The following is a 24,950-nucleotide window of genomic DNA, read 5'->3' on the forward strand; positions in this document are numbered from 1 at the left end:
GGAGAATCTACTATATCTGGTAGGGTGTTAGGGAGGGTGAATTTTATTTGATGTATAATAGGAAGCCACTAATTTTTGTAAGCCAGAGTGTGCAATGGTAAGATTTGCATATTTGAAAAATTCCTCTAGCTGCTATGCAGAGAAGAGGCTTTAAGAGGGCATGGGTGAATGCATGGTACTCCCAGTGGCACATGGGGTGGCTTGGATTGATAATTGCTGTAGGAATGCACAGTAAATTAACTGCAGAGGTAGACCAATAAGATTTTTTTTCCAGTTTTATTGAGATGTAATTGACACGGACTACTGTATGAGTTTAAGTTATGCAGCATAATAATTTGACCTACGTACCTCATGAAATGATTATCACAATGAATTTAGTGAACATTTATCATGTTATACATATAAAATTAAATAGGAAAAATTTATTTTTCTTGTGATGAGAGCTCTTAGGATTTACTCTTTTAACTTTCATATGTAACATACAGCAGCATTTATTTTAATATATTTATCACGCTGTACATTACATCCCTAGTACTTATTTATCTTATAACTGAAAATTTGTACGTTTTGACTGCCTTCTTCCAACTCACCCTCACCTCCACTGCTGTTAATCACAAATCTGATCTCCTTTTTTTTTGTTTTGTATTGTTTTTGAAGTATAGTTGGCCTAGCCTACAACACTGTTAGTTCCTGTTATACAACATAATGATTTGGTATTTCTATTATACATTTCAAAATGCTTACCACAATGAGTCTAGTTATCATCTGCCACCATACAAAGATATTATTACATATTGACTATACTCCCCACACTGTGTATTTCATACCCATTACTCATTTATTTTGCAACTGGAAGTTTTTACCTTATAATCTCTCTCACCTATTTTCTTTACTCCCTTTACCTACCTCCCCTTTGGGAACCAGTTTATTCTCTACGTCTATGACACTGTTTTTGTTATGTTTGATTATTTGTTTTGTTTTTTAGATTCCACATATAGTGAAATCACACAGTATTTGTCTTTCCCTGACTTATTTCACTTAGCATCATACCCTCTCAGTCCATCCATGTTGTTGCAAAAGGCAAGACTGTTCTCTTTCATGGTTGAGTGATACACACACATCTTTATCCATTTACCTATTGATGGGCACTTTGGGTGCTTCCATCTCTCTGCTATTGTAAGTAATGCTGCAGTGAACACTGGAGTACATATGTCCTTTCTAATCAGTGTTTTTATTTTCTTCAGGTAAGTATCCAGTGTAGAACTGCTGAATCATATGGTAGTTCTGTTTTTAATGTTTTGAGGACTCTCCACACTGCTTTCTGTAGTGGCTGTACCAATTTACATTCCCACCAGCAGTGCACCAGGGTTCCCTCTTCTACACATCTATACAACTTGTTATTTCTTGTCTTTTTGATAATAGCCATTCTGACAGATGTGAGGTGCTATCTTATTGTGGTTTTGATTTGCATTTCCCTGATGATCAGTGATGTTGAGCATCTTTTCATGTGCCTGTTGGCCATCTGTATGTCTTTGGAAAAACATCTTCAGATCCTCTGCCCGTTAACTCGAGGGTGATGCAGTCAGCATGGAGCCCTTGTGACCTTGCTCACTTTGCATATCCACATAGCAACACTCAACCATAGTCTGACACACATCTTGACAGAAAGTCCTATGATCCTCCCTGGAACATTCCAAGATAGGCAGTCTTAGAGGAGCCATCACAGGGCCATTTATCATCTGCCTCGCTATCTTGTAGAAGGCTGCTGTGAGGCAATTTCTGATCCCACTGGCTGGTTCCAGTGTGGCATGGGATTTCCACATTCAGGTACAATATGTAGGCTAATAAAGCTGCTTGGTTGGAGTTTACAGTTGGCCCCTCAATAACAGGCCTACCCTCCACTTAAGGCATCTGTCATCTGGCCCTCCTGGTTCAGTGTCAGCTAAGGACATCCCTAGGGACCAGAGATGTGGGTCACTGACTCCATACTGGTCTTGCTTTTGCTGTCTGTGAGTAATAAACTGTAAATCTATTTGAGCTCATTGCCTCCTTACTGGCCAAATCTGTGGAAGGATGACAGCCAAACCTAGCAGCTGCAGCTACTCTTGACAATAACTTCTTGGTTTCTGACTTAAATGCAGTAACAGGTACAGGTATGGGAAATTGAAGTTCTGGTTTGGAAAGTTAAATTTGAGGTGTCTATAAAAAACAAATGAAGATGTCAAGTAGGTGATGGGGATATATGTCTGCAGCTTAGAGAAAGGGTACAAGTTTAGGGGTCAGTAGTAGATAAGTAGTAATGTAAGTCATTATTCCAGCTGAGAGCCTCCTGAGGAAGCCGGCAGAGAAGCCCAACTAAGTGCTGACCTTTAAAAGTCAGGGATAGAAAATGGGTCAGAAGCAGCAGATATGGGAGGAATTTGAGGAACCAAAGAATGGTGTCACCAGGGTCAGAAAAAGAGAGGAGTCAGTGACATCAAATGTTCCTTGGGCGCTGTGAGAAAGGGCAGCTGCATCAGGTGGGTCTGCGGACAGGAGTATTGTTGCTTGTGACCATTTTTTCAAATGAAAGGATGGAAACAGAAGTATCTTGTAAGAGATGAAGAATAAAGAATGGTCAATGTAGGCAATTTATTTGAAAAGTTGCTCTCAGAGCAAGAAATGGGGTAACTGGAGAGGGTATGTGGAATTGTGTGAGGGTTCAGATGCTAGAACTTTTAAAATGATACAACCAGGAATTATGTCTGCTTTTATTTTTTTTATCCAGTAATTGGAGAAATACATCTTTTTAGTAGAGGTCTGAATTTTCACTTTACTTAAAGATGTCCTAATCATAATTTTAGAACACAGACATCTAAAAAAGACTATATCAGCTATATTAATAGTGTTCTCCCATATCCATTTACTTGGTACCTCTGATCAATTATCTGGCAGTAAAGGAGGTCATGAAAGAGTTCAGTATAAAACACGGATTTCCAGTATCTGACTCTTCTATCCTCAGGAAATATTAAAGCTGAAAATGAAATTAAATTGGAAAAATGATATTAAATTTTTATGTGAGATTTTTAATATTACAAATTAAAGGAGTTCTTTCTGACACTCAGAAGTAAGCGGTACTGTCTTTTGTAATAAATCTTTTATATGCAACCATTCAATATAAGGACCTGCTTGTGCTCAGTGCTGTTCATAAAAACATGTACTGTGTATAACAGTGTGGTAAGGTCTCGTCATACTTTAGTTCAGGTGATTTTCACAGAAACCCTTTACAGGAGGCACTGTTTTAATCCCTGTTTTTTCAGAAGAGGAAACTGAAGCTCAGAGCTAATGACAGATTACACAGGAAATGGTAGCTAAACCCAAGCAGTATGATTCAGAGCCCACACTCAACACTACACATGCTTCCTTTCTGTAGAAATTAGAACAGAATTGTTTTTGAGGATTTTTTGAAGTTTGGAGGCTTTTTAACTATTAGACTAAGTCTGCCTTACTTTGGATGACTGTTTTAAGATATAAAAAAATGATATTATGGTAAAAGGCATTTTGACCTTAGGTGAAGTTCCACTATCACTGTTTTTTGGCCATACTGTGTGGCTTGCGGGAATCTTACTTCCCTAACCAGGGACTGAACCTGTATCCTCAGCAGTGAAAGCAAGGAGTCCTAACCACTGGACAGCCAGGGAATTCCCATGTCATGCCTTATCTTGACTATCTAACCTCAGAAGTTTCCTGTTTGAAAATGTTAACCACCTTGGGCTTCCCTGGTGGCTCAGTGGTAAAGAATCCACCTTCCAGTGCAGAAGACCAGGTTTGATCCCTGCTCTGGGAAGATTCCCACATGCCACAGAGCAGCTAAGCCCGTGCACCCAACTGCTGAGCCCATGTACCACAACTACTAGAGCCCAGGCACCCTAGAGCCCGTGCCCCACAAGTGAGTCCACCGGAATGAGAAGCTTGTGCACAGCAACTAGAGAGTAGCTCCTGCTCACCTCAGCTAAAGAAAAAGACCACACAGCAACAAAGACCCAGCACAGCCAGAAATAAAACATTAAAAAAAAAAATGTTACTACCTTGATACGGACTTTTGAGAAGTGATTCCACTAACAGTATTAAAAAAGGTATTGTGTTCCCCTGCATCTTACAATGGTCTCTCGGTAACCAGTGCTAAACTGGCTCAGCCTGTAGTCCCTCAGTGGCCTTCAACCCACAACAAAATGTTGAAACCGGCAACAGTACTAAAATTACTGCTTTCCTATTTTTTTCACCAGTGGCGCTGCCCTAAATGCATTGCTTAAAAAGATACCACTGGCCAAATAAATATTTTTGTATAGGTTGAATAGTAGAAAGATGAGTGAGTGGACTTAGGGACAATTTGTATCAACTAGAAGCCCAGGGAATTCCAACCACAGCTTTTCAAGCACTCATCCTCCATCATCACTTGAGATGGAAGATCTAATTGTTTCAATCAGGGCCCAGAGAGTAAAAGAGTAACCTTACCTGTTGTTTTAACATAACAATTACTATAAGGAATTAAACAGATGTTGGAGAACTGAAAAAGTTAAAAGGGGCCATTAGATAACATAGAAAGCAAAAGTCACTCAGTCGTGTCCAACTCTTTGTGACCCCATGGACTACACAGTCCATGGAATTCTCCAGGCCAGAATACTGGAGTGGGTAGCCATTCACTTCTCCAGGGGATCTTCCCAACACAGAGATCGAACTCAGATCTCCAGCATTGCAGACAGATTCTTCACCAGCTGAGCCACCAGGGAAGCCCAGATAACACAGAAGCAGCTACCAAAGATATACACACAACATATATAACTATTGTTAGCAATAGTTATCTCCTGGTAATAAAATACTAGCTAATTTTTCTACAAAGCATACTAATTAAAACAAATACTACACTCATGTTAGAGCCTAAAAGTAATGCTTCCACAGATCAGTCAATGCTGTAGATAGCAGAGACAGAATCTTCTAGAATGTGGTTATATAATCATATGGCATGTGAGATTTCACCATTGGAAAGACCCCCTTGTCATAAAGTTGCAGGTTCAAGAAGACACTGCCTATAACACCAGCACCAGTTAATATACCCCTCTACTTAAAGAGCCCAAGAAAAAATCAGTTCCTGGGACAAATGAGTCCTTAAGAGGAGAAATGAAAATGTTTCACAACTTAGCTGCAGTACGTAGTATCAGACACCAATATTTTGTTTACCCTCACCCCCAAACCATGTCATACCTTATCTAGACTATCTAACCTCAGACCCCAACCCACTGTGGCCATTTTTTGAGAAAATGCTTTTCCTTTCCACATGATCAGTGATTGGAGCAGCCGTGACTTAACGTGGCCTGAGGAGAGTTGAAGGGTAGAACGGGCACCTGGCCTAAGCGGACCCTTTCTTTGCACTGGAACTGAGAGTAAGGCTCTCTTCAGGTGGCTGATCAATAACGTGTAAAATCTGGGAGCTACTGTTGGCCACGTGCCACCAAGTGGAGGTAGAAACAAATGGAGAGTGGAGCCAGCACGCACTGAGGGACACAGCAGGATGCATCTGAATTCACAGCCTCCGCCTGTGGCCTACTGCCTTCCTCCCTTACAGAAGTCAACAGCTGTTCCTTCAGAACGAGTTCCAAAGAAAACGGTTAGGGAATTAAACTTTGACTTTATTAGGTACATAGCTGTTGTTAAAATTTTGAATTCATGGAGTTAAAAACCCTGTAGCACATTAAAAAACTTTAAAATTTGGTACACAAGATAATTCTAAACAGTGGTTCATTGAAACATTTAAAGTATCAGTTGCAGATACTGAATATAGAAAAGGAGAACTGTATTCTTGGGAATAAACACTGTAATTCTATAGATAAAAAACAGAAAATCAAGGTATCATTGCTCAAATAAGTCTTCCCACATTAAAACCTCAATGGCACACACACTGAAACACATGCTCTGTTCTAATACTCTGGTACTATAAATACCAACCGACTACAACACACATAATAATTTGCTTGTAGCCTTGACCTTGAAAACAAATGGCTGCCATGAGATAATATGACCAAACCAAGAGATGATAACATACAAATCAAAATGAAACAATACAAAACATAGGAACAATATCAGGCATATAAAGAAAAGAACATAACCTTATTCTGAGAACACTGTTTCTTCATCACGAAGAATACGTTTTGTACATTAATGGTCACAGATATACACTTAAGAGGAATTCTTCATACATCCAACAAAGCAACAGGTGACTAAATCAATTACTAACACAATTTGCAGACTTCAAACAATAATACCAGATCTCAAACTTGACAAACTTAAACAAATGACAGTAAAATACTATACCAAGAAACTTAGTAAGTGGAATGCCTATAAAACAAGTACAGAGTTCTTCATCCTTCATAATTCTCTTAGCTTTCAGCATTTACCACTCATTTTCACCCATTTCTACGGGAGAATTGTTTTGAGTGGAACAGGATGAATAGCTGCCACGCTCAGCTATGGGCATCTGTGGTAGCCAGTTGTTTTCTTGCAGGAGTGGTCTTGTCGACAAAGAAAACTGAATCTCAAAAAATTCTAATGACTCTCCATCTTCCTTCTCTACCAGGAACTGATAGTCGCCAAACCTAATCATGCATTTGTGTGGCAGATCCACTTTATTTAGGTAGCCCAGCTCCTTGTTGTCCACAATCAGATTGGTCTTCTTACTCATATTTTTAATTTCAAAAGAGACAACTGAACTATCAAACTTTTTAAACAGCTGTAGAGAAAACTGAACTCGAGAAACCTGTTTGTCTTGAAAGGTATAATGACAGGTGTTAGAATTTCGGCCAAATTTCACCACTTCGCTGGTGGGGAGTTTCTCTCGGTTAAAAAACCTTATTGATTGGAATATTCCACTCTGCTGGTGGCCAGGATGGTAAAGAGTCATCTGCAGACAAGTTACTGTCTCTTCTGTGTCCGCATCCTCAAAATTGGCCATGATGTGCACCGGAGTCTGACCTGCCTGCAACAATTAAATCAGCACATTAGTTCACCCCAGAGGTCAGATTCTGAGATCTCTGATCCCAATATTTTGATGAAAAGCTTTCCAATAGGTAACTGATTTAGACTTTAAGAAAACAATACATAGGCAGGATGCTTTCATTTAAATAGTAGGTAGGGAAATCTTATACCAAGCCCCATATGAACTGGTGCATTTTATTTTCTTCTCTTTCATTTCCAATTTGACAGTAAGACCATAATCTGGACAATAACAAGGAATGATTATTGATAAAATGATTTAGTGAGGGGAAGCATATAGAAACTTCAGTTCCTTTCTCATTTAAATAGCATGACTTGCTGCTGTTGCTGCTGCTAAGTCGCTTCAGTCGTGTCCAACTCTGTGCAACCCCATAGATGGCAGCCCACCAGGCTCCCCCATCCCTGGGATTCTCCAGGCAAGAACAATGGAGTGGGTTGCCATTTCCTTCTCCAATGCATGAAAGTGAAAAGTGAAAGTGAACTTGCTCAGTCATGTCCGACTCTTCGTGACCCCATGGACAGCAGCCCACCAGGCTCCTCCGTCCATGGGAGTTTCCAGGCAAGAGTACTAGAGTGGGGTGCCATTGCCTTCTCCAGCATGACTTGGGCCCAGACCAAATATAAATAACAGCTGTACTTTAGAAAGAAAATCAGGAATAAAGAATCTCTTTGGGGGTGGGGGGTGGGAGGAAGGTTCAAGCGGGAGGGGAAATATGTATAACTATGGCTGATTCATGTTGACATATGGCAGAAACCAATACAACATTGTAAAGCAATTATCCTCCAATTAAAAATAAATGAATTTTTTTAAAAAAGGAATCCCTTTGGTTTAAATCCTCACAGGATATACATACCAAGAAAACCTACAGTTTACTAGCTAAATTAAAATTTAATGTATTATGAATTTTGTATTATTTTAGATGGAACAGTATGAATAACTCATACTCAGATAAAGGCTTCTGTGATTTTTTACTATGAATTATCCTGCCTAAAGAAATGTAGAAGTTAGAAACAAATAACTGCAACATTTGTCCTTTATATCCTGATTTAGATTTCTAGTAGGTAAAGGGTTAAAAATAGTAAGTGCTTTAAAAGTTTATTTTATTCTATAGTTTTTAAATTTAGACATTATACACTTTTTATTAAAAAAATAATCAATTTCCACAAGGTAGTTCTAAATATCATCGTCTGTACTCATACTGGAGTTATTTGTTTTTGTCAATGGTTCCTAATGACTGGACAGACTGTTATTTACCCCAAGCAGCATAATCTAACTATTCTTAACCACATCTCTCTAGAGTGCATGGCCCTGTGGTGACCTTTCCTCCACTTAACTGTATGTACCTTTAATAGTCAGTGGAGTAGTTTAAGCAGCAAAACAAAACAATTAGTTACTAAAATCTGTGAGAGGTTTGACACAAAACTGCCACTTTAAAACTAATTTGCTTTAAAAGAATTACATGCACATGATTTAAAAATTCAAACACTTAAAAACGATCTTTTTAAGTGTCTTCCCTCCGACCTAATCATTTTTACTCTTTCAGAGCCAACCATTGTAAAAGTTGCTTTTATCCTTACAGAATTCTTTACATAACTAGCAAAACTTTGTGTTCAAAGACATACACATTTCTACAAAGGAAAAATTTTCTTACACAGATTGGAACATACTGTATTTAGTTCTAGACCTTGCGTTTTTCAGTTAATAATACAAGTGGGTGATTTTTTTTCATTTATCTATACATGTAAATATACTTCAATCTTAAACAGCTGCATAGAATTCCTTTAAACTAGTGTGGTGGTAAATTTCACCAGTAGATGGAATGATACTGAGTGCTTCCTGCATTCCTTAAATACTCGACAGTATTTACAGTGGGGTCTGGGAAGCAAGAGCCTTAAGGTAATCTGTAGTTTTACTGGTTTTTGTCTGCCATCTATATTAGATATTGCTATCAAAATTATGCTTGCTAAACAGAAAAAAAACAGAATGTTTTCTTTCCATGCTGTTTGCTTTTAAAGTACAATCTTTTCTTCTATTTTGCTTAGCTGTATTGCTAAAAATCAAACTCAGTTTATTGAATTACTCAACAAATGATATAACGAACCAAAGTTTTTTATTGATTTAGAAATATATTTTTAATTTTAATTTGCTTTCATAATAGGTTCTTCTTGACATTATTATATCATATTGCCTTAGCCAATCAGACAACAAATGCCCAGCTATAAGCAGAAAAAGAGAGAAGAATGCTCAAAATCTTGGGGCAAGGGTGGTAAAAATTGCTATGAAACCAAAGGCAGCAAGAATTAACACACTGTGGGTAGAACTGGTTAATCATCATGATTTGAAAATACTTTAATTACAATAATAAAGTCATTATTCAAGAAGCAGACAGCTTAAAGGAGAAACAAGTCATGAGATGACGCAATTAGTGGCTGACAAGAAAAGAATTCGCTGTTAAAAAGTAAAAAGCCTAAAAAGAGCAAGAATCTATCATCATGATTTCCGCCTTGTCTGGGCTACACTGCCATCACTCAAATTCATTCTCGGGCTTTGCACAGTAACATTTCCAACAGGAGACCTGGATTTTAAAACACAGTATATTCTGGATATTGTCTTTTGGTAACACCCAACTTTTGTTCTTGTGATCTTTGTATAACCTATTAGCTTAGAATTTAGTCTTTTGAGCAAATCCACCATCAAAATTTTGCCCTATACAGGCTCTTAATGCCTAGTACCCAGGGCAGATATATTATCCACTGCAGAGGAAAAATCTGGCATTCTGGCTTATAAATCAGGTGAATCAATTCTCAGCTTTTGATGAACTTCTGGTTTCACAACTGTGACCCTCCAGCACACACTGAGGTAAACTGTGTTACCATCTGCTGCCCCTTACTACCAGACCTATCCCTACTGGTTGTGCCCCTTTGGAAAAATGATACTTCCTACATCAGTGTCAACCATATTAAAGAAATGTGAATGGAAGTAACATGGAAGCTTATTTCCAAGGGTAGGTTTTAAAAACCACTGTGTAGATAGACCTGTCTCTCCTCCTTCCATATACCACATCAGTGCCACGAAAGGAGCAGGTAAGCATGGGGTCTCAAAGGCGAAGGCCAAAGACAGAACCACAGAGACTTATATGAGCAGGAAATCAACCCTCCTTCTAAGCATTTACTGAGCCATGATGTACCCTAACATACGCACTCACCTTTCTCATGAATGTATGAAATGATTACAGAGCCCAGCAGTAACAAGACTGCTACTTACTGTATGCCTTTCATATGCCAGGCACAGTGCTGCTGCTGCTGCTAAGTCACTTCAGTCGTGTCCGACTCTGTGTGACCCCATAGATGGCAGTCCACCAGGCTCCACCGTCCCTGGGACTCTCCAGGCAAGAACAATGGAGTGGGTTGCCATTTCCTTCTCCAATGCATGAAAGTGAAAGTGAACTCGCTCAGTTGTATCGGACTCTCAGCGACCCCAGGGACTGCAGCCTACCAGGCTCTTCCATCCATGGGATTTTCCAGGCAAGAGTACTGGAGTGGGTTGCCATTGCCTTCTCCCGCCAGGCACAGTGCTAGCTCTTTATACATCAGTATCAGTATCCGTTCATTTGCTCAGTCGTGTCCGACTCTTTGCAACTCCATGAACCGCAGCATGCCAGGCCTCCCTGTCCATCACCAACTCCTGGAGTCCACCCAAACCCACGTCCATTGAGTCAGTGATGCCATCCAACCATCTCATCCTCTGTCGTCCCCTTCTCCTGCCCTCAATCTCTCCCGGCATCAGGGTGTCTTTTCAAATGAGTCAGCTCTTCACATCAGGTGGCCAAAGTATTGGAGTTTCAGCTTCAACATCAGTCCTTCCAATGAACACCCAGGACTGACCTCCTTTAGGATGGACTGGTTGGATCTCCTTGCTGTCCAAGGGACTCTCAAGAGTCTTCTCCAACACCACAGTTCAAAAGCATCAATTCTTCGGCACTCAGCTTTCTTTATAGTCCAACTCTCACATCCATACATGACCACTGGAAAAACCGTAGCCTTGACTAGATGGACCTTTGTTGACAAAGTGATGTCTCTGCTTTTTAATATGCTGTCTAGGTTGGTCATAACTTTTCTTCCAAGGAGCAAGCGTCTTTTGATTTCATGGCTGCAGTCACCATCTGCAGTGATTTTGGAGCCCAGAAAAATAAAGTCAGCCACTGTTTACACTGTTTCCCCATCTATTTGCCATGAAGTGATGGGACTGGATGCCATGATCTTAGTTTTCTGAATGTTGAGCTTTAAGCCAACTTTTTCACTCTCGTCTTTCACTTTTATCAAGAGGCCCTTTAGTTCTTCTTCACTTTCTGCCATAAGGGTGGTGTCATCTGCATATCTGAGGTTATTGATACTATCTGCTTTTCAAAATAACCCGTCAAAATCACCACGTCACAGATGAGGGAGCTAAGTCTCAGAGGGTTTAGCTAGGTAGCCCAGGTCACAAAGCACTGCCAAAAGCAGGATTCAAACACAGCAGAAATGTACACTCGCTCTTGCCCACTACAAACATCACTACTCCTTGTTACCAATTACTTCACAAACTATAGCAGCCAATCAACAGGGAAGAGGGCCACGGGGTGGATGTGCCAGAACTAGTAAGACACCAGGAATCTAGTGTTGAGAAGAAACAGTAAACACTATTACTGCCTCCTCGTACGAGAAGAGGCTGTGAAGCACCAGATTACAGCGATTATCAGTTATCCTTAAGCCTGATGTATGTATGTTGGCACGTCTCTAGTAATTATGGTGGCTGGTTAGGGAGCTCCAAAGTTAGTGAACCATGGTCTCAGACTTCAGGGAACTTAGAAACTAAGCTATTCATTAATTTCCAGAGCTGCAAGTTCCCTCTACAAAGTGACCTGAATCTCTGACATTTCAGAGTGGTCAGGAGAAAAACAAAGAAACTAACGAAAAAAAATAAAAATAATAAAATTGGTGGCTCTTTAAATAATCACTAATGTGCAGGTGCTCAAAAGTAGCTTTTTCAAATCTGTTTGGCCTAAGTTATCAAAGAAACCTAAGAACAAAGAGCTTATATTGAGGGAGCTTCTAGAGAGGGAACCTGGGGTAGGGAGTGGATAGGAGGCATTCCACTGCACACTCTGCACCTGTGGGATTTTATACCATGTGCATCTAGTATCTATTCAAACATATAACAAGTATTTTCTTTACAAAGTCAGAAAGCGTTAGTCACTCAGTCGTGTCTGACTCTGTGACCCCATAGACTGTAGCCCGCCAGGCTCCTCTGTCCAAGGAATTCTCCAGGCAAGAATGCTGGAGTGGGTTGCCATGCCCTTCTCCGGGGGATCTTCCCCACCCAGGGATCAAACCTGGGTCTCCCGCGTTGCAGGCAGATTCTTCACCATCTGAGCCGACAGGGAGGTCACAAACCACCTGATTTTTATGGAACTAAATGGAGATTATCATCAAAGCTGGTGAACCATGTTCTCTGACATCAAAAAGCTGTACAACACTGGAATGATGTGTGGCATACAGTAATATTTGTGTTAACAAATCAACATAATAACTTTGCTGACACTGAGCTAACAGGAAAGGAAGAGAAAACTTGGAAGCACAGCAAAAAACAGCTATCCTGACCCTCCTCACCAGGTCATCACCCAGCAGTGTGGCTCTGAAGACAAACGGAACGTTCAGCAGAATCAATAGTTAAGCAACAGGTCTTGCTAAAGGAGTCGTAAAAACCAAAATCAGCAGGAGGAAAGCCTTAGTAAAAGCTCAGGTTTTTTTTCCCCCAGAGATGGTGTCTTTCTCCCACTCTGCCTGATTGGCTTGTTTCCAGCCAAAATTGCTGCGTCGGATTCTCCGTGGCAGCGGACTTCCGCTGCGAGGCTCAGTGTGTATTCAAGCTCCACAAAAACTGGGAAATTCCTTTCAATCTTAAAGCTGGAGAAAGTCCCAGAAAACCACGGATTACGTTATTTTCCTAACCAAGTAGGCTGAAGCAAGGAGGGTATATACGCAATCGCGCGGTGAGCTACACTTCATAAATGGAATTGCTTTCTGTTTTCTGAAGAGGGGGAAACTTTGTAAAGCACAGAAAAGTACAAGGAACACGCATCCCAATAGTTCCTGTCAGTGCTCCTCCGCTCCATTTATAAACATTCCTCTATTTTGTAAAGCTAAGATCACGCCGTAAATAATCGCTCGAGCGTCTGCCCGCCGCCGAGCCAGCGGGAGGAGCAGGTGATGACTTTCCCTGCAACGCTCCGGAAGACTCCTGGGCAGAGCTTCTCTCTCCAGGCGATAAACAGACAAGACGCAGTCCCACTTCACCCCGCTCCCCAACCCCCCAGCTCCCCAGCCCCCCAGCCGCCCAGCCCGCCACCTGGCAGGTACCTTGGGGTTCGAGAGTCCGTGAACTTCCCTCCGCTTTCTCAGTTCGGCACGGGGTTAAATGCGCGCGAGCCCGCGGAAGCCCGGGATCGCGGGACGCGCACCGCCTATCGCCACGCTCGCTCACCGCGCCGCACCGGGGAGAGCGCCCGCCGACTGCGCCGCACCTACTGCGGTGGGGGCTTGGGGTGGGCGCTGGGGGACAGGACCGAGGCGGGGAGAGGGACGCAGACGCAACCCAGTCGGGGGCTGCGGGGGATCCGACAACTGCGGGTTCCAGGCCCCCCGGCGCGCGCGCGCGGCGACTCCTTCCACCGACCAGCCGAGTGCGCCCCCTCCCCCGAGCCCTTAAATAAACCGAAAGCTCGGCGCTTCCCGGACTCCGCCCGGCCCGCCCCCGCTCCGCGCCGCTCTGCTCTGCTCTGGCGCCTTCTGTGCGTCCCCAGCCGCCTCTTCAGACCAAAAGCCCAGCCCCCAGGTCGGGTGTGAAGCTCGGTAAACCCGGTGGGGACCCCGCTTGCCAAACAAGGGCCCCTCCGAAGAGGATGTGAATTTTGAAAAGGGGACGCGATCACCACAACAGTAAGGGCGACTGTCTCCGGCACCACCCCCCTCCCCACAACAAACGCACTGCCAAGAGTAGGGAGAACAGCTGAATTAACCTAGCAAGCAAGCCAGGTACAGGGCCCGCATTTTTCTTTTATAATCTTCACAGTCGGAAGAGTAGGTACCCCTTACAGATGAGTAAACTGAGGCCCAGAAAGTGGTTAGGTTGGCGGGGTGGAGTTGGGGGGGAGCGGCAGCATTTAAACTTGCCCCAGAGCTCCTAAGCCACCTCTTGCTACCCCATGGTGCCCTCACGTTACACCCGAGCACCCAGGAGCTTCCTCTCCCCGCCATCCACCTGAAGGGACTCTTCACTCAACACCCAGGGTCCCGGGTTCCAAAAGTAAGGGCTGATACTTGGTGCTGAACCTCCCAAGAGGCTTTTATAACTTAGGGTGAACAAGGTGATACTATTTTCCTGCCTCAAGGAGAAGATTTGCGATGAGCTAAAGGTGGAGAGAGCCTGAAGACAATAGGTGTCTAGAGGGAGACAGGAGACTGTGAGGAGGAAAAGGACCCAGAACAGCGGCAGGAGGACAAAGCTTGCAGCGACCGAGGTCGTGCTGACCTATTTACTTCAGGGCTTGGGAAACCGCCCACCAATTCCGGTAAATGTCTGATGAAAGCCTTTCATTTGTCTGGGTTCCACCCTTGACTCCACGAGTGCTTGTTTATGGGTCCATTTCTCTAGCAGTAAAACAACAGTGGTGCTTGCTCTTGCTTCACCACTTGATAAAGAGGTTCTGAGGAGGGGTTAGGTATTGAACTCTCAGAGTTACATATAATCAAGAACCATAAGGCTGAGGAAGGATGAGTGCATCTGTAAGTGAAGAAGATTCCTGTAAGGCTGCAATTTTGTTCGTTAATCATCAACACTTGCTATTTCTTCCCTGAGAGAGAGACAGTCACTACCTTTTTTCTGTCAAAGAACATTAGAGCAGGTGGAAGATAAGACGTGCAATTTGACTACACCAATAAAGTAACACAATAAAATAATGTTATCTGAATTGCAGCGTCTGATCTCTAACCTTTAAAATGAAATAAGATATGAAAATGCTTTATAACTAAAAAAAGAAAATGCTTTATAAACTGCAAAGGATTATTTAACTCAGTGCTATTGATGAACTAATAGACAAAATTAAACAAATGATAAAATTCATGATGCTGAACATTATTCCATGTTCCTCTGTCCTTTAAGATGACTTATTTGATTTGCTAAATTACCCAAAATGAGATTTTAATAAGCCTTCAATTCCAGGTCAGACTCTAAGCTCAGTAATCCTTTTCTCCCTCTGACAACTGGTTAAAAACAATGGGCCTTAAACCAAAAATAGCTTGTGTGAGATGAGAAACAGTGAAGAGTACACCTTTGAAAAGTTTTTGTTCCTTAAAGGTTTGAAGAGACGTTTGGTGCTGGCTACAAACTCCTGATTTCAAACTATACCACAAAGCCGTAGTAATCAAAACAGTATGGTACTGGACTTCCCTAGTGGTCCAGTGGTTAGGAATCCGCCTGCTGAGGCAGGAGACATGGATTTGATCCCTGGTCTGAGAAGATTCCACATGCTGTGGGGCAAATAAGCCTGAGCACCACAACTCCTGAAGCCTGTGTGCCTAGAGCCTGTGGGTTGGCAACAAGAGAAGCCCCCATGATGAGCAGCCCACAACCAAATTAGAGAGTAGCCCCCACTCAGCACAGCTAGAGGAAGTCCACACGCAGCAGCAGAGAATAAATTAATTAGTTAAAAAAGTAAAATGAGTGAATGCCTTTTAAAAAACAAACAGTATGGTGCTGGCACAAAAATAGACACATAGATCAATGTAACAGAATAGAGTCCAGAAATAAGCCCATGCACCTATGGTCAATTAATCTAGACAAAGGCTGCAAGAATATAAAAAGAGGAAAAGACCATTTCTTCAATAATTTATGTTGGGAAAACTGGACAGTTTACATGCAAAAGAATAGAACTAGACCATTTTCTTACACCATATATAAAAATAAACTCATAATGGGTTAAATACTTAAATGTGAGCCCTGAAACCTAAAACTCCTAGAAGAAAACATAGACATTACACTCTTTGACATTGGTCTCAGCAATATTTGTGAGGGGGTGGGGGTGGGGGGTCTGTCTCCTCAGGCAAGGGCAACAATAGCAAAAATAAATGGGAGTACATCAAACTAAAAAAGGTTTTGCACAGTGAAGGAAACCATCACAAACTAAAAAGGAAACAAACTCAATGGGAGAAGATACTTGCAAATGACCTATCTGGTAAGGAGCTTACATTCAACATATGCAAAGAACTCATATAACTATTATAATAACATTTTCAAAACCAAACAATCCAATTAAAAATGTATAGAAGACCTGAACAGATATTCTTTCGAAGAAGACATACAGATGGCCAACAGGCAGGTGAAAAAATGCTCAGCATCACTAATCATCAGGGAAACTCAAATCAAAACTACAATGAGATATCATCTCACATCTGTCAGGATGGGTATTATCAAAAAAAAATAACAAATAAGTATTGGCAAGGATTTGGAGAAAAGGAAACCCTCATGCATGGTGGATGGAAATTTAAATTGGTGCAGCCACTATGGGAATCAGTACAGAGAGTCCACAAAAATTAAAAATAGAACTGCCATACGATTCAACATTTCCATTCCTGGATATTGATCCAAAGGAAACAAAACACAGATTTGAAAAGGTATACGCACCCCCAATGTTCATTGCAGCATTATTTAGAGTAACAAAGATATAGAAGCAACCTGAGTGTCCACTGAGATGAATGCATAAAGAAGATATAGTAAATATATACAATGTAACATCATCATAAAAAGAAAGAAATCTTGGGATTTATGACAACATGGATGAACCTACAAGGCATTATGCTACATAGAATAAGTCAGATAGAGAAAGACAAATACTGTATAATTGTACTTATGTGTGGAATCTGAAAAAAAAAAGTGAAAAAACATAAAGTGGAAACACTCATAGATACAGAGAACATACTGGTTGTGGTATGTTTTATAAGTCTCCAGTTATAGAATAAATAAGTCACAGAGATACATGTACAAAATAGGACTACAATAAACAATGTCATAACTTAGTTGACAAATGATAACTGGACTTACCATAGTGATCATTTCATAAAACATAAAAATAAAGAATCATCATTTTGTATACCTGGAACTCATATAGTATCATAAGTTATTTGTACTTCACTTTAAAAAGAGATTTAAAAAATAAAATAAAAATAAAATAAAAATAAATAAATAAATAAAAATAAAAAAGAGATTTTAAACCACTAATATCTAAATTAGGCAAAGTAATTTGCAATATGTGCTTTACTTTGTTACTGTTTCTGTTTGTATAAAACCACTAAGAGCATTTTTAATAGAAGAGGTTATTTTAAAGTTTTACTACAGGTTTTACTGTTTTATTGTTATTCAGGGTCAGAGTTTAAACAGAGTAACAATAGCATTTACAGAAAAACATGAAATCATTCTTTGATAAAGAAAATGTCTTTGCTGTTGAAGGAATACAGGAGGACTTCCTGTGATGGAAGTTTACTAGCTATTACAGGAAGAGGTTTATAAAATATACTCATCTCAAGTCATGATTTCTCTGAAAACAATGAATCATAAGAAGTGCCCTGTGAAAATACTTCAGCCAAAGTAACATCAGACTGAAGAAAGGTCAGAATTCTATCATGTACTCACAAACGTGCTCATGAGAAGGCACCTGCTGAAAGTCACTTTTGAGGCCCTCTTATTTGCAGATTTCCTCTCTGGAAAGGAACAAAGCAATTTTTGTTTTGGTTTCAATGTGATTTTATCATTTTGGCAAACCCATTCTTTGCTTCTAAAGTTTCAAGCACTTTCTCTTGCACTCACAACTACTTGTGGACCGTCAACATCTTTCGAATCACACATAATGTGGTTAAACTCTTTTCCAGTAAGTTTAATGAAGGAAGACTTAAAGTGGCTTTAAAGCTTGGTTAGGGCCCGGAGAAGGCAATGGCACCCCACTCCACTACTCTTGCCTGGGAAACCCCATGGACGGAGGAGCCTGGTAGGCTGCAGCCCATGGGGTCGCTAAGAGTCGGACACGACTGAGCGACTTCACTTTCACTTTTCACTTTCATGCACTGGAGGAGGAAATGGCAACCCACTCCAGTATTCTTGCCTGGAGAATCCCAGGGACGGAGGAGCCTGGTGGGCTGCCGTCTATGGGGTCGCACAGTGTCGGACATGACTGACGTGACTCAGCAGCAGCAGCAGCAGCAGGGCTTCCCAGGTGGCTCAGTGATAAAGAATCTGCCTGCTAAGCAAGAAACTCAGGTTTGATCCCTGAGTGGGGAAGATCCCCTGTAGAAGGAAATGGCAACCAACTCCAGTATTCTTGCCTGGGAAATCTCATGGACAGAGGAGCCTGGCAGGCTACAGTCCATAAGGCTGCAATAGAGTTAGACATGACTTAGCACTAAACAACAACAATAGCAAAGCTTGGTTGTAACTTCATTTGACACAGCCAAATGCTGTGAGTGTAGCTCACAGATATACAGAGTAAGCTAAATGCTGTCTGGATGGTCTGGATGGTTTAAGCATTCCTAGGCTACTAATTGAAGAAAGTAGGGAAAACCACTAGACCATTCAGGTATGACCTAAATCAAATCCCTTATGATTATACAGTGGAAATGACAAATATTTTCAAGGAATTAGATCTGATAGACAGAGTGCCTGAAGAACTATGGAGGGAGATTCCTGACATTGTACAGGAGGCAATGATCAAGACCACCCCCAAGAAAAAGAAGTGCAAAAAGGCAAAATGGTTGTCTGAGGAGGCCTTACAAATAGCTGAGGAAAAAAAGACACAACAGCCAAAGGAGAAAAGGAAAGATACACCCATTTGAATGCAAAGTTCCAAAGAACAACAAGGAGAGATAGGAAAGCCTTCCTCAGTGATCAGTGCAAAGAAATAGAGGAAAACAATAGAATGGGAAAGACTAGAGATCTTTTCAAGAAAATTAGAGATACCAAGGGAACATTTCATGCAAAGATGGGCTCAATAAACGACAGAAATTGTATGGACCTAACAGAAGCAGAAGATATTAAGAAGAGGTGGCAAGAATACACAGAACTATATAAAAAAGATCTTCATGACCCGGATTACTATGATAGTGTGATCACTCACCTAGAGCCAGACATCCTGGAATGCAAAGTCAAGTGGGCCTTAGGAAGCATCACTATGAACAAATCTAGTGGAAGTGATGGAATTCCAGTTGAGCTATTTCAAATCCTAAAAGATGATGCTGGTAAAGTGCTGCACTCAATATGCCAGCAAATTTGGAAAACTCAGCAGTGGCCACAGGACTGGAGAAGGTCAGTTTTCATTCCAATCCCAAAGAAAGGCAATGCCAAAGAATGTTCAAACTACCACACAATTGCACTCATCTCACATGCTAGCAAAGTAATGCTCAAAGTTCTCCAAGCCAGACTCCAGCAGTACGTGAACTGTGAAATTCCAGATGTTCAAGCTGGTTTTAGAAAAGGCAGAGGAACCAGAGATCAAATTGCCAACATCCGTTGGATCATCGAAAAAGCAAGAGTTCCAGAAAAACATCTACTTCTGCTTTATTGACTATGCCAAAGCCTTTGACTGTGTGGATCACAATAAACTGTGGAAAATTCTGAAAGAGATGGGAGGACCAGACCACCTGACCTGCCTCCTGAGAAATCTGTATGCAGGTCAAGAAGCAACAATTAGAACTGGGCATGGAACAACAGACTGGTTCCAAATTGAGAAAGGAGTACGTCAAGGCTGTATATTGTCACTCTGCTTATTTAACTTATATGCAGAGTACATCATGAGAAATGCTGGGCTGGATGAAGCACAAGCTGGAATCAAGATTGCCAGGAGAAATATCAATAACCTCAGATATGCAGATGACACCACCCTTATGGCAGAAAGTGAAGAAGACCTAAAGAGCCTCTTAATGAAAGTGAAAGAGGAGAGTGAAAAAGCTGGCTTAAAACTCAGCATTCAAAAATAAATAAATTAATTTTAAAAAAATGAAAAAAAAACCCTCAACATTCAGAAAACTAAGATCATGGCATCCGGTCCCATCACTTCATGGCAAATAGATGGGGAAAAAGTGGAAACAGTGGCTGACTTTATTTTGGGGGGCTCCAAAATCACTGCAGTTGGTGACTGCAGCCATGAAATTAAAAGATGCTTGCTCCTTGGAAGAAAAGTTATGACCAATCTAGACAGCATATTAAAAAGCAGAGACATTACTTTACCAACAAAGGTCCGTCTAGTCAAAGCTATGGTTTTTCCGATAGTCATGTATGGATGTAAGAGTTGGACTATAAAGAAAACTGAGCGTCAAAGCACTGATGCTTTTGAACTGTGGTGCTGGAGCAGACTCTTAAGAGTCCCTTGGACTGCAAGGAGATCCTACCAGTCCATCCTAAAAGAAATCAGTCCTGAATACTCATTGGAAGGACTGATGCTGAAGCTGAAACTCCAATACTTTGGCCACCTGATGCGAAGAACTGACTTATTGGAAAAGACCCTAATGCTGGGAAAGATTGAAGGCAGGAGGAGAAGAGGACAACAGAGGATGAGATGGTTGGATGGCATCACCGACTCGATGGACATGAGTTTGAGTAAACTCTGGGAGCTGGCAATGGACATGGAGGCCTGGCGTGCTGCAGTCCATAGGGTCCCAAGGAGTCGGACACGACTGAGCGACTGAACTGGACTGGACTGAACAATCACACACAATAGAAAAAAAATTAGACAGTGGTGCTTTTTTGTGTTGCCTCGTACCAGGTTATATGATACTCCCCTCTGCTCAATGCACTCTAAGCACCTTGGATACAGACTCATCTAACTCTACCCAGTCCAGCTCAGATGTTCAGGTTCGGACTAACTCAGTTCAGAAGTGCCCCATCTCAGGCTGATGCTCTCTGCCAACCTGTGAAAACATTCAGCATCAACTGAGATAACTCAGCTCTTTTCCCATTGTCCCCAAAATGGGGGACAGGAGTAGGGTCAAAGTATTGAGAATGAAGAAAAGCTACTCTGAACTTCACTTTCTCGCTGTTTGTGGGATTAAGTGACTGCAGTTAAAACAATTTAAATCTAAGTGGAAAGATCTGCTGGATGCACCACTAAAGCAAAAAACCAAAGTGCAGAACAAAAATGCTGTATTTGTGGCAGTGAGGGGGGAGATGTCTGTAAATGCGTGAATTATCTACAAAGAGATCCATGAAATGGAACTGTAATATTGGTTAATCTGAGAGAAAGAATTTGGGAGACACAGGGCAGAAGGTGGAGATGGAACAGATTTTTCATTGGGTACTTTTCCAAACTGTTTGAATTTCAGTCTCATTTGCATGCAATGTGGGTACATGTACACACACACAAACACACACCAAGTCTTTTTTAAGGAAAACTAAGGCTTCCCAGGTGGCTCCAGGGGTAAAGAATCCTCCTGCCAATGCAGGAGATGCAAGAGACACAGGTGCATTGCCTGGGTTAGGAAGATTTCCCCTGGAGTAGGAAATGGCAACCTGCTCCAGTATTCTTGGGCCTCCCCAGTGGCTCAGCAGGTAAAGTATCCACCTGCAAAGCAGGAGACACAGAAGATGTAAGTTTGATCCCTGGGTTGGGAAGACCCCTTGGAGGAGGAAAACGGCAACCCACTCCGGTATTCTTGTCTGAAAAATCCCATGGACAGAGAAGCCTGTCCACAGGGGTCGCAAAGAATCAAATGTGACTAAGCACACACATGAAAGAAGTCTCCTGAGAGAAAATTCTCACTTAATTTTTGGATGCTTCAATATTTTTCATATGTGGAGAACTGCAATAAAATTCAGGCTCTCAAGAGAATGATCAGATGGTGAGAAGGAAATTGGCAGGGCACTTGGATGGAGAGAGGGGAGGAGCTGGCCTGTCTCAGGCCATCGGTTCTGCCCCTCCCAGGACACTTGTGGGGAAGTTGTGTGGTAGGCAAGATGCTGAGATAACCCCCTAGATTCCCATCCCCGGATATACACAGTTTGTAAAATCTCCTTGCCTTGAATGTGGGCAAAATCCGTGAATATGATAAGATATCTCTCCTATGAGGAGAGGTTTCTAATCAGTTGTCTTTGAATCCAAAGGGAGATTATCTGGTTGAGCCTGATCTAAACATATGAATCCTTAAAAGGGCTCAGCTCTTCAGGCAGTCGGAGACACAGGTCCCTGCTGGCCTAGAAAGCAAACATCCATGTCAGTCAGTAAAGAATCTGCCTGCAGTGCAGGAGAACTGGGTTCGATTCCTGGGTCGGGAAGATCCCCTGGGAAAAGAAATGGCAACCCACACCAGTATTCTTGCCTGGAGAACACCCTGGACAGAGGAGGCTGGCAGTCTACAGTCCATGGGGTCGCAAGAGTTCGGATACGACTTAGCGCTAACGGAGGCACGTGGCAAGGAACTGTGAGGACCTGTGGTTGACATCCGGGAGCTAAGAGTGGTCCCCAGTCAACAACGACCAAGAAAATGGCAACCTTGGTCCTATCTCTGGAATTCTACCAACAACCTGAATGGGCCTTGAAGAAGCCCCTATTCCAAGCTTCACATGTGAACTATAGCATTCTCAGCTCCAACGTGCCCAGATTTCTGTCAGACAAGAACTTGAAATAATAAATGGGTGCTGAGTTGTTGTTGTTGTTGTTGTTTGCTTTTGTATACTGAAGAACCTTTATAACTTTTCCTTTAAATTCTTAAATACTTGTAAAATGTCCATGCTCTAGTTGTAATATCATTTTATAGACATTTAAATGCATCTTCATTTATAAATATTTTATATTTACATCATAGAACAGATTGTTTAATGGGTGTTAAATTTGTGTTAATTTTTAGGTAACAATAGAACACTAATATGGTTTTCTTGGTTAGAGGAGCCCAGTGGATTATGAGATCCCCAGTAGATCTGATCCTGGACTCCCCACTCACTTATTATGAGAGCCAGAGACTATGGAAGCAGGAAGAGAAGGGCCAGTTTGGGAGAGTGAATAGTTCTACCAGGGCTTCCTTGGTGGCTCAGACTGTAAAGAATCTGCCTGCAATGCAGGAGACCCAGGTTCGATGCCTGAGTTGGGAAGATCCCCTGGAGAAGCGAATGACAACCCACTCTAGTACTCTTGCCTGGAGAATCCCATGGACAGAGGATCCTGGTCATGGGGTCTCAAAGAGTTGGTCATGACTGGTGACTAACACTTAAAACTTTTTTTTTCTTTTTATTAGTTATTTTCTTTCTCAGTTTTGGGGAAATATATCAAAAGGGCTCTACCAAGATTTATCAAATTACTACTAATGAAATCTTTATTCTTTCACTTGAAAGGACACTTCTTTAACCCAGCAGACTCAGAAAGGACTGAGAAAATTAAAAGTATTAACATCAATAATTTTTTCAATAAAATGTTAAATATTTACCAACCTTTTCATGTACTTTTGGTATTTTTTGTCAGAATTTGGAGCACAGATTTATATTGAAGGATGATGTCCACTATGTGATGCAATTAGACAGTCCTCACTGTTAAATCAAGCAGCCTGATGAGATTTTCTATGAGATAAATTCCAACCTCATTTTTCAACCACCCAAAAACTTGGTAATATAGGTGTCCTTGTGACAAGCTCAGTTGTACACATTAATTCTAAAATAGGTAGAGTACTGAATGGAGCCTTAACATGAATTTCTTTTGATAATAGATCAAAACCAATTTCATGTTCATTTCTTCTTGCTGACATTCTCTCAGTGGACTGGCTCTCCATTCTGACTCAATCCAAATAAGGAGTTTTCTTGCACTTTCTTAAGAAGAAGGAACTTCTCTGTAGCAATACAACTCCCAGAATGCCTTTCACTAAAGCAATTCCTAAAGGGGAGTGTCTTATGGTGCAGAACTGCTGAAAAGTCCCCGAGCTGAATTACACAATCAAACTCTGAGACAATAACAGGCCATGTTTTCTTTTAAATTCCTACTTCCTGAAATGGAGGCTGTTATGAGCAACAGTATATTTCAGGGAACTTGTCCTATAATTAACTTTTTCAGAGTTAGATTTGCTGGTTTAAAGTGTATTTCCTCTTCCTCCAGATAATGGTGAGTATCAGCCTTTTAATGACAAAAACGCAATATACGTGGGTATAAAAGAATAATTTTTAAGGAAGTATTTTCTTAAATTGTGATCCTGTTTCCATCCAGGGGGCTTCTCTACATTTAAATAACTTTAGAATTCCTAGAACATTTGCATTTCTGAAAACTTCCTAGAAAGGGAGGGGAAGTGGGGGGGGAGGGCCACCTGTAGTGGTGGTAGGTTATTAGGAAGAGAAGAAAAGAAACCGTTTTTTTTTTTAAAAGGTTTAAATGATGAAGTCCTCAAGTCCAGAGGCATGCTAGAGCTGCTAGTGAAAATCCGTCTTCATTTATCACTGAATTGAGGTATTTGATTAAGTAGGTGGGATTACTTATTTGAAAAATTAACCCTGGGACGTTTGGCTGGAGTATGTAGGTAGTGATAACAGCAGCTATCACTTTTATGATGGCTTCAATAATTTCTCCAGGAAACAGATAAGGCTGAAGAATTACTCTTCTCATTTGGGAAGAACTGAGGGGAATTCTGGGTATAGAGAAGTATTATGTGGAGGGAAAGTATCTAGAAAAATTAAAATTCTTTGTATTTTATTCCAAAGAGTCTTTTCATTCCAAAGTGTTTTCATTAAAATGTCAATTTTGGCATTTAAAATTAGGGTTCCAAATGACTTTGGAAAGCCACAGATTAAAAACCTTTAGCATTGTTTGGAATTTGCAGGTGGGTGAGTGTGCAAAGAGACAGGATCAGAAAGGAGGGGACTTTATGTCACAACA

The 24,950-nt window shown here is 41.3% G+C and overlaps 2 protein-coding genes across 6 annotated transcripts in view; one reads left to right on the top strand and one right to left on the bottom strand.

Moving 5' to 3' along the window:
- Positions 1–5,648: 5,648 nt before the first annotated feature.
- On the bottom strand, positions 5,649–11,189 carry TIFA (TRAF interacting protein with forkhead associated domain). The gene is made up of 2 exons (XM_081484933.1): positions 10,233–11,189; positions 5,649–7,009 (listed from the first exon to the last, which is right to left on the bottom strand). The coding sequence occupies exons 1-2, from the start codon at positions 10,239–10,241 to the stop codon at positions 6,428–6,430; spliced, it is 591 nt and encodes a 196-aa protein (XP_081341059.1). The 5' UTR covers positions 10,242–11,189; the 3' UTR covers positions 5,649–6,427.
- A 2,587-nt stretch (positions 11,190–13,776) lies between these two features.
- The window catches only part of ALPK1 (alpha kinase 1), a 124,485-nt gene continuing 113,311 nt past the window's right edge, over positions 13,777–24,950 (top strand). For 2 of the 5 annotated variants that reach the window (XM_081484883.1, XM_081484859.1), the window contains exons 1-2: positions 13,777–14,004; positions 14,457–14,636. The gene's annotated coding sequence lies outside the window, so the exon portion shown is untranslated. Of the gene's footprint in view, positions 14,005–14,456; positions 14,637–24,015; positions 24,186–24,950 lie in introns of those variants that run through there. The other 3 variants (XM_081484848.1, XM_081484874.1, XM_081484870.1) reach the window with 2 other exon arrangements.

Source organism: Giraffa tippelskirchi, chromosome 1 (assembly GCF_054371585.1).
Source record: "Giraffa tippelskirchi isolate mGirTip1 chromosome 1, T2T-mGirTip1v1.2.pri, whole genome shotgun sequence".
NCBI classification, from domain to species: domain Eukaryota; kingdom Metazoa; phylum Chordata; class Mammalia; order Artiodactyla; family Giraffidae; genus Giraffa; species Giraffa tippelskirchi.